This window comes from Sycon ciliatum, chromosome 5 (assembly GCF_964019385.1).
Source record: "Sycon ciliatum chromosome 5, ocSycCili1.1, whole genome shotgun sequence".
Classification (NCBI taxonomy): domain Eukaryota; kingdom Metazoa; phylum Porifera; class Calcarea; order Leucosolenida; family Sycettidae; genus Sycon; species Sycon ciliatum.
Window position 1 is genome coordinate 24,236,836 of NC_088647.1, and position 16,080 is coordinate 24,252,915.

At 51.7% G+C, this 16,080-nt stretch overlaps 1 protein-coding gene across 1 annotated transcript in view; it reads right to left on the reverse strand.

The window, feature by feature from the left end:
• Positions 1–7,276: 7,276 nt before the first annotated feature.
• LOC135816914 (uncharacterized) overlaps positions 7,277–16,080 on the reverse strand; it is an 86,755-nt gene continuing 77,951 nt past the window's right edge. Inside the window, exons 7-9 of the mRNA XM_065330017.1 lie at positions 10,468–10,527; positions 8,159–8,220; positions 7,277–7,286 (exon numbers count right to left, since the gene is read on the reverse strand). Coding sequence (XP_065186089.1) covers positions 7,277–7,286; positions 8,159–8,220; positions 10,468–10,527 — 132 coding nt within the window. The remainder of the gene's footprint in view (positions 7,287–8,158; positions 8,221–10,467; positions 10,528–16,080) is intronic.

Below are 16,080 nucleotides of genomic sequence, written 5' to 3' on the forward strand. Positions count from 1 at the left end.
GTCTGGATACGTGCATCACGCTGAAGCCTAGATGAATCAGATTGTAAGTCAGTCTACTCTCTAGCTCAAGATTTTGCGAACATGTTATCAGTGAACAATAAAAGCAAAGGACACAGTGCAACAAATGGAAAATGCACGTCTCCTTCTTTTCCTTGCCGTGCGCACTGCACTGTCACAGTCTGCAGTTCTGACTGGAAGGTGTCTTTCGTTTGTGAAAGAACCAGCGCAAGTCGCGCGTGGCGCGGCGTCCTTCAAAACGACACAAGTGAGCTCCACATGAGCCGATTTTGACAATCGATGGCTCAAAATTTTCAGTAGGAGATGCTCCATACTTTGACCGAAGCGAATTTCGCCAAAACGATCCTAGAGGTGGGACACGTTTACCGAGTTTGAGGGTGTTATTTGAGGTCTAAATTGCGAAAATCAAAAAATCCTTCGGTGAATCCCCTTGCCCACATCTGAACTCGGTGCCTGCAAAATCTCAGCCTGCTAGAGAGAACTGTGGCTCACTTGCGTGGATTTGAACAGGCCAGAGACGACGCGAAGTACGGCAAGATTCCCTGTACACAGCATGGTGTGACACATGTCACATGAACCAAAATGGCGCCCACGTGTTTCTGTACAAGTACTAGCCCTGAATTTCCTTGCCGATCCAGCCAAATCGAGACTTTTGGCTGCCATCTTGTTAAATGTCCAAATTTCGCGAAAAAAAAACAGCCGTGCGGGGCGGGCGGAAAAAAACAAAAAAAAAACAGAGGAAAAAACAAACCTCCATTCTATGTGTACTGAGCCATGTTGCACACACACTCCTAAACTGTCTTTTAGGCCCCACCAAGTTAGTTCGATGTTTAGCGTCACAGCGCGCGTACCTTTTCGAATCCTTGACAAGAAAAGAAAGAACCGAGATGAGTCAATCGATGGCTGTTCTGGCCAACATTCTCTAGCCAGTATGGCAGATCAGAGGTTATCAGTTTCTTGATAATCTTGCATTCCAGGCGATGGTACGTAGAAGGTGCAAGCGATGAAAATTTCTATTTTTTTCAAGCCATACGGTAGGGCCTGCTCACCAAGCGAGCGGAGATTCCAGGTGTCAAGGACTTCCAGATTTTCCACGATCGTGATGGCGCGGAATTCCACTCGACTCACGTCAAAGTGCAGAAGGAGCTATCCATGAAATCTCATGTAGCGCTCCAGCCCAGTCTGCCAGCTGTCCTGTGGCGACTTGTTGTCGTTTTGGATATGAGTGGCAGTTTAGTACAAAAGTAGTGTTATTCTGTGTGCAACAGTACGTATAGAATGGAGTTTTGTTTTTCCTCTGTTTTGTTTTTGTTTTTTTTTGTCCGCGTGTCTTCTCCAGAGAATGTCTGATGCGGAACATAGAATTAAACTGGTGTGGCCTTATGTCCAAAATGACAACAAGTCACCACAGGACAGCTGGCAGACTGGGCTGAAGCGATACAATAAAATATTTCATTGATGGCTCCTTCTGCACTTTGACATGAGTGGAGTGGAATTCCGCTCCATCACGATCGTGGAAAATCTCGAAGTCCTTGACACCTGGAATCTCCGCTCGCTTGGTGAGCAGGTCCTACAGTACGGCTAGGAAAAATAGAAATTTTCACCGCTCTCACCTTCTACATACCATCGCCTGGAAGGCAAGATTATCGAGAAGCTGATAATCTCTGATCTGCCATACTGGCTAGAGGATGTTGGCCAGAACAGCCATCGATTGACTCGTCTCGGTTCTTTTTTTTCTTGTCGAGGATTCGAAAAGGTACGCGCGCGGTGACGCGAAACATAGAAATAACTCGGTATGGCCTAACCAGGAAATGACTGAGTTGCAATCAATTGAGAAATAGAAAAGTTCCCATCCCAGGGGATCGAAAGTTGTGCGGCTGATCCTAGGGTTAAGTTCAGTCTTTCTAAATGTAGTTATAGTTAGTTTGGAGTTGACAGAAGGGCATGCACATCGAAACCACGCCTTGTCAACGACCCGTTCTTTCTCAGAAGTTTTAACGACCACACTCAGCAAAGAACAAAAACACCAACGAAGCACAACGACACACCAACGCTGATGTGGCATCGCAAATCCCGTACCGTGCACGCAGGCACTGGGTTGCAACAGAAGAAAGACGCGCTGCAAGCGTGCCAAGCAGCGAGTGAGTACGCAACGCTGTACTAATGCCAGTCATGGCAACGGGAGATAAATATTATTATGCATGGAGCTGGAGATCGATCCGCGCATGGTTCAATCGAGAGCAGAGTACGAAAAAAGCACACATTCAAAGTTAGTTCAAACTGTGCAACAGAAGCAGAAGAGGAAAACGAAAATGAACACTTGTCGTGAAGTGAAGTGCTTCTGTCCAAGGGTGCTTGCACCCGACGGGGTGACAGCGCCCCTAGTCAGACAATACAAGTCAAACGAAATAGAAATTAGCTGAGTCACAGCGCGGGACTCCGAAACGAAAACCGGTGAGTATGTAAATATTAATTGTTCGTACCTGCTGTACAACGTAACAATTGCTCAAATTCGTAACGTATTTTCAAACTAGCACTCGTAGAATTGTAGTGCGAATGTGCCACTCGATTATAGTAACAACGACAAAGAGATCCTCTTCTAAACATTTCTCTCCCTTCTCACTGTGCCGAAATTCACAGTGACCAAAAAATTCGAAATTGATTATTGTTCTGAAATAGGCAAACAAGGAGCTACTCACAGAACAGCTTACAAAGACGCACGATTGGGCGGGTGTAGGTCTTGTCGCCCACCTTGACCTTCACAACTCGCACGTGTCCGTCTGGACCAGGGTGGACTTCGGTGACGCGACCCATTGGCCAAGTGCCCCGTGGGTTGTCTTGGGATGTCACTAGAACGATGTCGTCGACCTTGAGGTCTGTCTCGGCCGTCCTCCACTTGAGTCACCGGTTCAGCTCTGGCACGACTTCCTGCATCCATCTCCGCCAAAAGTGCAGCACGAGGTCTTGCACTACACGCCAGCGTTGCCGAGGGTTGAACTCGCTCTCGTCCACTCCTGCAGGTGCGAACCGAGTACCGATTTGGCCATACATGAAATGATTGGGCGTTAGCGGAGTCGGGTCACGACCATCTGCCGACACGTAGGACAGTGGCCGTGAGTTCATGAGCGCCTCCGCGCCGACGATAGCAGACAATAGCTCCTCGTCTGTGACCTCCGCGTTCTTCAGAATCGCCGAGATAGCACGCTTTGCCGATTTTACTAATGCCTCATGCACTCCGCCGAAATGTGGTGCTGCTGGAGGGTTGAAACGCCAGCTAGTCTGCTGATCCGCTGTCTGCCGCTGAATCGCCTCTGCATCAAGCTGCTTGACTAGCTGAGCAAGCTCGTTGGTGGCGCCGACGAAATTCGTGCCATTGTCGGAGATGACGTCGATCGGTACTCCCCGTCGATTGGTGAAGCGTACGTACGCCTGCAGGAACGAGTCTGTTGTCAACGCGTATGACAGCTCGAGATGCACTGCTCTCGTCTGCAAGCAGGTGAACAAGCACAGGTACCGCTTGTGTTGTGTCTTGCCGCGACCCTGCTTCGTCATAAACGGTCCAGCGTAGTCTACAGAGACTCGGCCGAATGCGCGTAGCGGCAGGCTGACTCGGACCTTAGGTAGTGGCGCCATCACCTGCATTGCCGGCTTCGTACGGTTCCGGGCGCACCTCGCACACTTGGCTTCCCAAGCTCTCACCTCTTCGCGGCCAGCGACGATCCAGTAGCGCGACGAGAGTTCGGCTAGCGTATGGCTGACACCGAACGTGTGATATCCTCGTTCATGACATGCCTTGACAATCAGCTGTGTCACATGATCTCCTCGTGGTAGGACGATCGGATTGCAATGTTCTGCAGTCAAGAAGTCTGCATGCTGTAGTCGACCTCCGACGCGTAGCAGGCCGGCGTCGTCAATCATCGGCTTGAGCGAGACTAGCTTGCTGTTTGCAGGGATCGGCTTGCCTGCCTTAACTGCAGCATACTCTGGTAGCGACTGTTGCTGCGCTCGCTTGATGTAGAACTCCTCAGAGTCTCGGATCGCTTGTGGCGATAATTCATCAAACTCTCGCTGTGCGGGTGGTACTGAGCAATTCGTAGCGAATCGCACACACCAAGCATGAACACGGCACATTCGTACCCAGTCGGAGTAGCGGCTTGGCTCTAGACGATTCAGCTCGCTGTGGCATTGGTCGACGGTCACCGCAGTCAGCTCGATGGACTCGTCCTTTGGTTGGTTGACTGGGCCGATGCAGGTCCAACCTAATGCCGTCCGACGCGCCACGGGCTCATGGCTGTTACCCGAGCGCTCTTCATACGCCATGTGAAGCTCCGGATAGTCGGCACCGATAAGCACGTCAATGTGGCGTTTCGACGGTAGCGGCGGAAACTCAACGTTGGTTAGATGTGCGTACTGCTTTCCCAGGTGGTGCCAGTCTACAACTTCCATGTTGCCTGTTGGCTGCTCGATTGTGCACGCATGGAGAGTCGTCGACGTGGCTCCGTCAACACTTCGCAGAGTGCACGATACTGGGACAGTGTGAATGGTCTCTTGCTGTCCATTCAGCTTGCTGATGGTCAGCGACATACTTGATCCAACCAGGCCGAGTTCTGCCGTAACATTGCTCGCTATGTACGAGCGCGTGCTGGCGTCGTCCAGCAGCGCGTTAACAGTTAGCGACCGCTTGCCATTGGATAGCTGAACGGGAACTGTCCGAATCGACGTCACCGTCCGTACTCTATTCTCCTCTCCCTTCGTGCTGTTTCCGAGGGAGACAGCACTGAAGTTCTCCGGCTGCATGGCTCCAGTCTCTCCGGAGGCGTGGGTTGACGACGCTGGAGGCGGTTGACGGGGCTCACTGTGCAGCAGGCGATGGTGATGCTGCGTGCACCCGTCGATACCGCACTCCCGGTCCCGTGGGCAATCCTTGCCGCTATGTCCAGTCGCAAGGCATCTATAGCATGACTTGCTTCGCTTCGCTGCTGCCCAGCGCTGGCTTACAGTTTGTTTCTCAAACTCTGGGCAACGCCAGATCGGGTGCCCGCCGCCATTGCAGCATTGGCATGTGGACCTTGCGGTCGGCACGTTGCCAGCGGTGTTTGTAGCTGTCACGAACGTGGTCGTGCGCGGTTGCACAGCGTCGTGAGCAGTTGCCGTCCGAGTCGGCTGATTTCGACTTGTCCCGCTGGTTGACATTTGGCTTCTGACGTGATGCTGCTGGCTGATGCCTTCGATAGTTTCCGTGGCGGCAGCAAGAACTTCTGCCTCGGCATTCAGCCACTCCAGCAGCACCTCGACCGATTCGTCCTTTTGGTGGTGTACTATCCAGCGGCGATACTGGGCCAACAAGTTCACCGGCAGCTTCTGCTGGATCCGCTGGTAGAGAATGCCGGTACCTAGCTCGGTGTGCATACCGGCATCCTTTAACGTCACCACTGCCATGTCGAGCACATCGGTAAAGCGCTCCAGGTCCTGGGCTCTACCGGATCGAATAGGTGGAGATCGTTCCAGCTCTTCCATCCTAACCGCAAGGCGCCGGCGACTCCCACCGAAGCGTCGCTCCAGCCGCCGCAGAGCAGCATCGTATGCTGCTGCCGAGTAGCCGAGACTCTCGATGGCATCCAGTGCCTCACCCGCCACGTACTGTCGGAGCTGCAGCAGCTTGAATTCAGCGGAGAGCGGCTGCTGGTCCACACAAACGCTGAAAGCGGATTTCCAGCGCTCGTATTTTCGCTTCTCTCCGGTGAACACGGCAATTTCGATCCGCTTCAACTTGCTGGCGATGTTGATCTGTGCAGCTGCCGCTGGAGCAGTCCGTGGCGCAGGTCGAGCTGCGGTGCCTCCGACATATGTCGGAACTGGGGCGAATACTGCTGTCCGGGGTGCTTGCATGCCAGCACTGGGTCTCGCATCGTACTGTGACGCTCCGGCAGAGATGGTGTGCGACGGTCCAGTAGACACAGGTGAGTTGTACACGACTGCACTATTGCTCGCACTCCACTGCGGTTGCTGTTGTTGGTACATGTATGCCTGCTGCGGCCTAGCACTATTGTTGCCATACGTTGCATACATCATACTAGGTGTTTGATCAGCAGGATCGTGGATCAGGAAGCCTTGTTCCTGATTTATAGCAGGAGCGTTGCTGCCCGTGGTCATAGTTGCAAATGACGCTGGCAGCACTGAACTACGTGGCTGGTACTCTGCGGCTGCTGCAGATAAAGCGGTGCATGCATTGCTGTTGATCATATCCGTTTGCGGTGGCGCGTGTGCTGACGCGGTTGCCATGGCAACGGTCGGGAATGGTTCGGCAGGTTCCCCCACACGCTGACCACTGAACATTACAACACGACTGTCCGGCTCTACTTTGACCCGTTCTCCATAGTCTGCAGCCCTGGGCAACATAACCCGCGTACCGTCCTGACGACCAAGAAACGGTGCATCTTGGAGCGCCGCACGCAGATCTAGAATTTCTCTGCTTTCCTCGCGCACTGACGCCAGTAACGGCGTTGCCCCTCTCAGTGGCGATTGCTTGGGACTGGGAGTCTGCGTGGTCGACGCTGCCAGGCTCGCTCTGCTGCTCCTGATGAGCACACTCCTGGCCAATTCCATGGCATCTGAATACTGGCCTTCCAGCTGCTTGTACTGCTTCTGGAGACCAGCATGTCTCCTAGAGTCAGTGTCCACCACCGCTTCCATGTACTCCATGATGACCTTCTTGGTCTCGTCATACACTGTCGTCAAGTGGCTTCTCCATGCCTTTACGTCATCTTGGTTCGGCACCTCATTCGTTGACTCCACTGTCAAATTTCTCCTCGTATTTGTGAAATCCGTTTTCAGCTCTCGCTTTTTCCGTGCGAGGTCTTCTAGTTTTACCTCCATGATGGCTCCGTGAAAATCATCCTCTGCTACCAATAGTTTGGAGTTGACAGAAGGGCATGCACATCGAAACCACGCCTTGTCAACGACCCGTTCTTTCTCAGAAGTTTTAACGACCACACTCAGCAAAGAACAAAAACACCAACGAAGCACAACGACACACCAACGCTGATGTGGCATCGCAAATCCCGTACCGTGCACGCAGGCACTGGGTTGCAACAGAAGAAAGACGCGCTGCAAGCGTGCCAAGCAGCGAGTGAGTACGCAACGCTGTACTAATGCCAGTCATGGCAACGGGAGATAAATATTATTATGCATGGAGCTGGAGATCGATCCGCGCATGGTTCAATCGAGAGCAGAGTACGAAAAAAGCACACATTCAAAGTTAGTTCAAACTGTGCAACAGAAGCAGAAGAGGAAAACGAAAATGAACACTTGTCGTGAAGTGAAGTGCTTCTGTCCAAGGGTGCTTGCACCCGACGTATCGAGAGCAGAGTACGAAAAAAGCACACATTCAAAGTTAGTTCAAACTGTGCAACAGAAGCAGAAGAGGAAAACGAAAATGAACACTTGTCGTGAAGTGAAGTGCTTCTGTCCAAGGGTGCTTGCACCCGACGGGGTGACAGCGCCCCTAGTCAGACAATACAAGTCAAACGAAATAGAAATTAGCTGAGTCACAGCGCGGGACTCCGAAACGAAAACCGGTGAGTATGTAAATATTAATTGTTCGTACCTGCTGTACAACGTAACAATTGCTCAAATTCGTAACGTATTTTCAAACTAGCACTCGTAGAATTGTAGTGCGAATGTGCCACTCGATTATAGTAACAACGACAAAGAGATACTCTTCTAAACAATAGTCGTCCCATTGTATAAGTGTGGAGGTGACACGGGGCTGGGAGCAGGTGGAGAAAAGGTAGTTACAACACCTGTATGGCCAGTTGTCGGCCGGTGTGCACCACCTCATTCTACCAGCTACTATCCTCAAATACGTCGCCCGAGACGTGCCGATATGACGCCCCTCACAGCGGCTAAATACCTGTGTAGGGTGACCGGCCTTGTATTGGACGTCAGGGGAAGGCAGCAGCACTTGCCCAAAATCGTCATCGATGGTGTAGAAGATTACGGAACCATTAATGAGTCGGAAGATGGTGACTTACAGTCTGTGGCCTGGGGATTGCCCTAGTAAAATAATAAATACTACTACTACTGCCAGTGAGCCGAGATGAAACAAAGAACATTGCATTGTACGCAGAGGCACGCTTACTTCGTGGAGTGCGGTGTGCAGTTGGTGGCTGATGTCACGTTTTGATCTCTGCCGGACAGGTCCTGAAAGCAAAGCATGGGACAAAATACAGAGACGCATACACGCACGTGCATTTGCATGTTGACACGCATGGGCACATACTAACACAAGCATCCACGAATGCACACATATACACCCGCATCCACACAAGTGCAGCGGTTGCAAAGTCTATGGGCTCGGAGCTCGGGACATCATGAGTGATAATGATACAAGTGAGCAAAGAGTGTTGAGTTTAATTGTGTTACAGGAGGGTTACGCTGGTGGATCCAGGCCACACAGATCCCCCCCCATCGTCATGTGACAGCACTTTTTTTATCCGTAGGTTTTCACCACCAGCCAGCCGCAACTAAATCTTGCCAACTATGAATGATGAAGCCAGCTTGTCTTCTACATATGGGTGAAGCGTGTACTTAGCAACTGTACTATCAATTATGTAAAAAATGTCCTTGGAGACAAAAAAGCTATAACACTTAGTATATGAGAAGAAAGAGGACCAAAGAGCTACAAGTTACGCTATAATATCCACTAACACCACCAGTTACTTTACAATCAGCTCAAGCGATAACATTCATTGCACGACACTGACCAACGGTGCTGACGTTCTACACCTAACTGGCAATTAGCTCTAGCACATCTCGGATGTGCACTCCAACAGCCTTCCAACTTGGAAGGTTCTAAGTTATAGAAATAACATAAGGAGGGGAAGGTGAGCGCAACCAAGACGAGCACGAGCTGAAAGTCTCAGCTGTGAAGGACGTTGGCGGATGTACATGTATGTCAAGGACGATACTGGTAAGACCATAAGACAAAACGGTCAAACCACGATTCAAGGACACATAGTAACATACCACACAATTTGTGTGGCTCTTAACCCTTTATGTACCAGCCATCTAATGTATGTAAAGGGCTATCGCAGCCAAAGAAGCAACCATGGTATCAAATCTAGACAACTTTTGTATATGCAAGTTGTGTTTTCCTGACTCCATAATTATGTATTACTGCACCCAGGTAAGCATGGATATTGGTACAGCATGCAGTAGTATATGAAGGCCATAGGTGGAATACCAAAGATACGCGCCAATTGTGCATATTTCTGACCAACCAGGGTATCACAAACAAATAGACTGAGAATTAGTTTGTGCTCGTGTACTGGGAACATAGGGACAAAACAACCTCAGAAGCGTTGTCTCAGTGCATGAAGAGTAACAACATACCAGGGAAATGGTCATATTTTCACACATTTGAGGTAAAACAATTGGTTCAAAATTGCAAATTTTGAATTCTTGTCTCAGATTCGAAATCTATATTTTTCTTCATCTACTCACATCCAGCGTCATGTAAGTGAAAGAGAAGACAAGAAGCAGTCGCTGGCTGGTGAATTATGCCTGCCTTGACGATTTTAGGCCATCGCTACCCTCCCTCTCGCTCCTGTTTTGAGAGCGAATACTACGATGGGATCAGCGATACAAATTTTCAATTTCGAGTCGCATTCCGCGATGATATCGCCACAGCCGATCTCTCCAATCGTCCACCACGTCTAGAAGACGTCGACATGACCTAGAACAAGCTACATCTTCGCTACAAGCAGAGAAACTGAGCGAGAACACGATCGAAACAGCGACAATTGTTTGCGCTGAAAAGCATACTTTTGAACGCGTACGTTCTCCATACTTTCAAATGGTAACCTACCCATATCATACATCAAAATTTTCAGTGGGATCTCAGCTGTCAAGCGCAAAAAACCGCGGGTCGATCGGAGCTACGGCGGCGGGGAACGGCGCGCTTGATTGGAGTGCAGCGAACCGTACCATATGGTACGGTTGGAGATGGGGCTGGTACACAAAGGGTTAAATTTGGAAGATCGATTGGAATGAAGCTAAGCGAACAAGAATCGTGAAGAACCGAACGCCTCAGTACTGCAGAACAGTACTTCAACCAAGAAAATTTAGATGGAAAAATAAGCAGCAGTAACAAGCGGCAGTTTCACACGACGGTCATTTTGCCATATAGGTAAGGTCACTTAGCAGTAACACAAATTTTAGGAGTTAAGGTTCTTTAACAACATTCTGAAATGTTTCCCCTTGCCTGTATATCACCAGGAAGAGAAGGCACGGAAGTTTACTCGTGAAAAACATTTCAGAATGTTGCTGAAGAACCTGAAGCTTGTGCTACTACTGAGTGTGTACTATCACATGACTATTAAATCCCCTCTATACTGAGCCAGCACTGGCACGAACAAATGCAACAACGCCTTTCTGACACTAGCTCACCTTCAGCTTGGCAAGGTCTTTCTCCACTGCCTCCAGCTGGATCAAACTCTCCATGCTTACCTTGGGATCAATAAACAACGAGAACAAGAGCAAACCAAAGGTTAGCGGGGACTTAGCATTGCACAATGAACAGAGGCCAAAAACACGAGAATCAAATACATATCATCTGAAGTTGCTCTCTTTGCTAATGATTGTCTCGTGATCTTCCCCTCTCTTCCAACTCACCGTTGCATGAAGTACAGTTTGTTTCCCCTTATCTGGGCAGGTTGGGACCGAGCACCGTCTGCCCGTAACCAGGAATTGCCAGTAACTCAGAACATACATATTTATCGCATGCAAGTAGACACATTCTATGCCAATCACAAGTTATTAGGGCCTCTTTTCACTGAAAAGGTGATTTTTTGTGACTCTAGATGGGTCAGAAAGGTGCCCGGTAGACGGTCGTGCCCGGATTAGGGACGTGCCCGGATTAGGGACGTGCCCGGATTAGGGACGTGCCCGGATTAGGGACGTGCCTGGATTAGGGGAGACTTGCAGTATGGCAGTATGCTTCTGGAGCGGCGCAGCCCTTCCGGCTGGTCCGGCCATGACCGGACCAACTTGTGTGACTACAACAAACTTTTGTTTGTGTTTTTTTTTGGTACCTGCACAGTCCCATTCGCTCGTCCCACACGCGGTCCTTCTTCTTTTACGAGTAAATTTGGGGAAACGAAAATAGTCAAATGCTCTTGCCAGGGGGCATACTTCACGACATGGCCTTGGCTTTCGCACAAGGATTCTGAGGACACGGTGTTTTGTTCCACCTGCACGGTGGCTGCCAGGAGCAATCAAGTCCTTTCCAAGCATGGGGATCCAGTTTCTGTCACCAACGGATTCTGTACCTGGAAAGATGCCAATATTTCACTCAGAAAACCCGAAGCATGCTGTCTACTGTCCACGTCGATGCTGTGCTAGCCGCTTTAGCCCCGAAAAGCAGCCTGGATGTAGCTGAGATGATAAACTCCGAACTAGTTTGCTTGCCCGTCAGAAAGCTGACAATCTGCAGTGCTTGTTGAAAATCTTACCCAGCCTGAAGTTTCTTGCGCGCTAGGGTTTGCCAATCTGTGGAAGTGGCGACGACAGCGATGGGAACTTCACTTAGCTGATGTGCATGTCTGCCATAGGACATTTAAAAAACGTTACGTACTAGTAATACATGTGCAAATCATCGGGAAAGTGGAGGCTCAAATTACGTGTGTGCGAGTGTGTGTGTGTAGGGAGTGTTTCGGGGTAAACAAGTTAGTTGTTTACGACAGGATTATATTCTCACTTGGCCATTGTAGGCAATCATAAGAACAACGACATCTAAGGGATCCTGCATGAAAGTAGGCAGCTGCGAGATGCGTATCTCGCGCATGCTCTTGCATGGCTACGTAATGCATTACATCATAATACAACATCCCCTTCGTCATAAAGGAGTTTAACAACCTACATAACATACCGTACGTATATGACGGCGTGTTCACAATATAGAACATAACATCCAACAATAGCTCTATGTACAAGATAACAATCATGAATGGCACACGACGGCGTACTAACAATACAGAGACATAGTATCCAACAATAGCTCTATGTACAATATAACAATGGCACCTCAGCTACTGTGACATAAGCGAACAGGTCCATGAGGCCTCTCTGGCCTTACACATCCAGGATTGACCTGGGTGCGACTGCGCGGCCAGACCGTGTTCGATACAGCTGGGTGGCAGGTTCAGCAGGCTGGCTGACGTCACACGGTGACGGCGGCTGAGACTGGCTAGCGTCGCTCCACGGCGACGGCACGTCACTCGGCGGCTGAGGCTCGCCAATGTCGCTGCGCGTCGACGGCTGAGGGCCTGCGAGACTGGCATCCGGCGGGAAGTGGACCCGCCTCTCTCTGAGGTGGGTACGGTTGCGCCGCACTTCTGTCCCATGGTCAGGCTGCACCATGTATGACCGTGGCCCGTTGACAGACTGGGTTACGATACCAGGTTCCCACAGGTGCGTGGTCGGGCTGCGGATGCCGACGTGCTGACCAGGAACTAGGGGGCGGAGAGACTGCGCTCGCTGGTCATGGTGTACTTTCTGCTGGTCCTGCCGTTCCTCGAGCTTCTGTCGGATGGCCTCGTCCCGAGTGTCGCGCTGGTGTTTGCGAGGCAGGTTGTCCTGTACCTGACGACCGAACAGCATCTCGGCCGGCGACGGTAAGCCCTGGCACACTGGGGTGGCGCGAATGCACAGCAGTGCTAAGTGCGGGTCGGTCCCGCTCTCCCTTGCCTTCTCGAGAGCTCTCTTAGCGATCTTAACTTGCGATTCGATAAACCCGTTACTCTGCGGGTGATGTGGCGACGACGTACTGTGGCGGAATCCATATTCGGCAGCAAACTCCGCGAACAGATGGCTGCTGTATTGCGGCCCATTGTCCGACTTCAGCACGGCTGGGATGCCGTGCTCACCGAAAATCTCCTTGAGGTGCTGGATGATGGCCCTGCTGGTCGCTTGTCCGGCAGGCAGCTTCCGGGTGATGAAGTACTTGGAGTAGTAGTCGGCGGCAATGAGGTGTTCTGACCCGCCGAGGTAGAACAGGTCCGTGCCTAAGGTGTGCCATGCCCTTGGCGGAATATCGGGCTGCACCAGTGGTTCCTTGGCTTGACTGCTCTGGTGGCGCTGGCACGTCGTGCAAGATGAGACAGTTGCTTCGATATCCTTGTTGATGTCCTTCCAGAAGACGGACGTTCTGGCTCGCAGCTTGGTCTTCTCTATGCCTTGGTGGCTGGCGTGCAGCTTGCTGAGGATTTCCCCCCTCATTGGCGGGGGAATCAGGACGCGACTGCTCTTCAGGATGAGACCGTCCTCGGTGCTCATCTCGCCGCGGAAATTCCAGTACGGGAGCAGAATTGCCGGCACCGCGCTCCTCTCTGATGGCCAGCCACTGAAGATCATCTCCTTCAGTGCTGACATCTCGGCGTCTTTAGCCGACTCCTCGCGGATCCTCGTCATCGCTGCATCGCTGAATTGCGGGAACACGGCGTGTACACTGACGTCGAGGTCCTCAATTGGCTCTGTTTCCTCTGGCGACAGTCGGGATAGCGCATCTGCGATCGGAATGTCCTTTCCGGGGCGGTACTTGATGGTCATGCCGTACGGCTGCAGCTTCAGCAGCATGCGCTGTAGACGCGGCGGGGCTGCGCGGAGGTGCTTGAGCTTGATTGACTCCAGCGGCTTGTGGTCGGATTCTACTGTGAATGACTGACCGAATAGGTAGGTGTGGAATCTTTCACATCCGATACGACGGCTAAGAGCTCACGCTCAATATTGGCGTAGCGAGACTCCGTCTCGGTAAGCTTCTTGCTGGCGAATGCAACAGGCTTGTCGTCCTGCAGCAGAGTGGCGCCGAGACCTTTCATGGAAGCGTCGACTTGTAGTGTCGTTGCCTTGCCTGGGTTAAAGTAACTGAGCGTTACTTCTGTCGAAATGGCGGCCTTGACCTTGTCGAAGGTGCGCTGGTGGCTGTCTGTCCAGGCGAACGGTGTATCTGGCTTGGTCAGCTCACGCAGGTGCGCGGTCAGTGTACTGGCATTCGGTATGAACGGGCTCATGTACGTGACTAGCCCGAGGAACGTCTGGAGCTCGTCCTCGTTCTCGGGGTGCTCCATCTGCTTCAGCGCTGAGACCTTCTTCGGGTCGGGCTGTATTCCGTCAGCGCTGCAGATGATGCCGAAGAACTTGATCTTGTCCTCTTTGATGCGGCATTTGTCTGGGTTCAACTTGAGACCAGATTGTTCGCAGCGAACCATCATCTGGTGCATGTTGAGATCATGGTCCTCGTCTGACGTCCCGTATGTGACGATGTCGTCTGCGATTCCGGTGACGCCTAAGCACCCTTCGAACGTCTGGTCGATCCTTGCTTGGAAGACATCTTGCGACATCTTGAGGCCGAATGGCATGCGAAGGAATCTGTAGCGCCCGAATGGTGTGTTGAAGGTGGTGAGGTAACTGGATTCGTCGTCGAGCTCCACATTCCAGTACCCACATTTGACGTCGACGATCGAGAACACTTTGGCACCTCTCAACTTCGGGGTGATCTCCTCAATGGTGGAGACCACGTGGTGCTCTCGCAGGATGGCGTGATTGAGGTCCTTGGGGTCTAGGCACAGGCGTAGCTTGCCATTGTCTTTGAGGCGGAACACGAGGCTGTTCACCCACGCTGTTGGTTCGCCTTCCTGGATCTTGGTGATGATGCCGTTCTGGATCATGTCCTCCAGCTCCGTCTTGATCTCGTCTCTCAGTGCGATGGCGTGGAGGTGGCGTGGAGGGTGTACAACCGGGACGACGTTGGGGTCCACCGTGATGTGGTACTTGCCTGGGAATTTCCCAATGCCATCGAAGCACTTCGGGTATGGCTTCATCAGGTGGTCCTTGTCTCGGATGCTCGCTGGCTTCTCCTGGACAGCGCAGTTCAGCGTGACTAACTGCAGGGCTGTCGCTGTCGGGAGACCGATGATAGCAGTGCCAGGGCAGTCCGTGATGTAGAAGTCAGCGAGTTGACTCTTGCCATCGTAAGAGCACGGAATAGGACGGGTTCCGCATTGCTTTATCTTGGATCCGCCGTACGCTGTGAGGGTGGTACTTGACGGCTTCACGGACTTCGGCTTTGGGTATCCATTTGGTCCGACGTGCTGGGGGAACATTTGGCAGAACACTCTCAGCGGCAATATATTGCCCTGAGCGCCCGTATCCACCTTGGCTCTCAAGGTGGCCGGTCTGTTGGTGTTGTCCAGGCTGACATTGAGGGTCGCGAACACCTCTCGCTCTAGTGGCGGTTGGTGACGCTCGACGCTGTCGATGATGACGGCGTCGAAATGCAGTGCGTCGAAGCGTCTCCGTGGGCTGGGGCTCCTCTGGCGCCAGCGTCCGCGTTGCTGGCCCCTTCCATGTGCCTCGTCTCTCCCCTGCGAACGGCATACGTTTGCCCAGTGATTCGCCTTCCCGCATTTGTTGCAGGTGGAGCCGTGCGCTGGGCACTTGCTTGGGTGGTGGGTTCGTCCACATTTGCCGCAGTCTGCGTGTCCCACAGATTTGGAAATGGCGTGAACCGTTTCAGGTAGACGGCTGCTGCTGGTGGCGGTGGACAGCTGCTCCATGTGGCGCTGTGTTGCTTCATAAGTACGGGCCTTGTCAAGCGCTTCGTCCAGAGTCAAATCACTACCACCCTCCAGCAGGCGTTCTTGCACTTTCGAGTGCTTCGTCCCCACGATTAGCTGTTCTATCAGGCGATCGTTTGTCTCCTGAGCGTCCCTGAACTTGCACTTGGACGTCTTCTTCTTACACCTCGCAAAGAAATCATCTACAGACTCCTCGGGTTGCTGGCGGTATTTCTGAAGCTCAAACCGAGCCAGTCGTGCATTTACCCGTGGCTGCAAATGCTTATTAAATTTCTTGAAGACGGCAGCTACTTTGGATTTGTCGCTTGCATTATCCCACTCGAAACTATTGAAAGCATCAACACCAGTTCTCCCGATCCATAGCATGACATAGGCGACCTTTTCCTTGTCGGACTTGTCGGAAAAGGGCCCTTGGAAAACTAGAAGG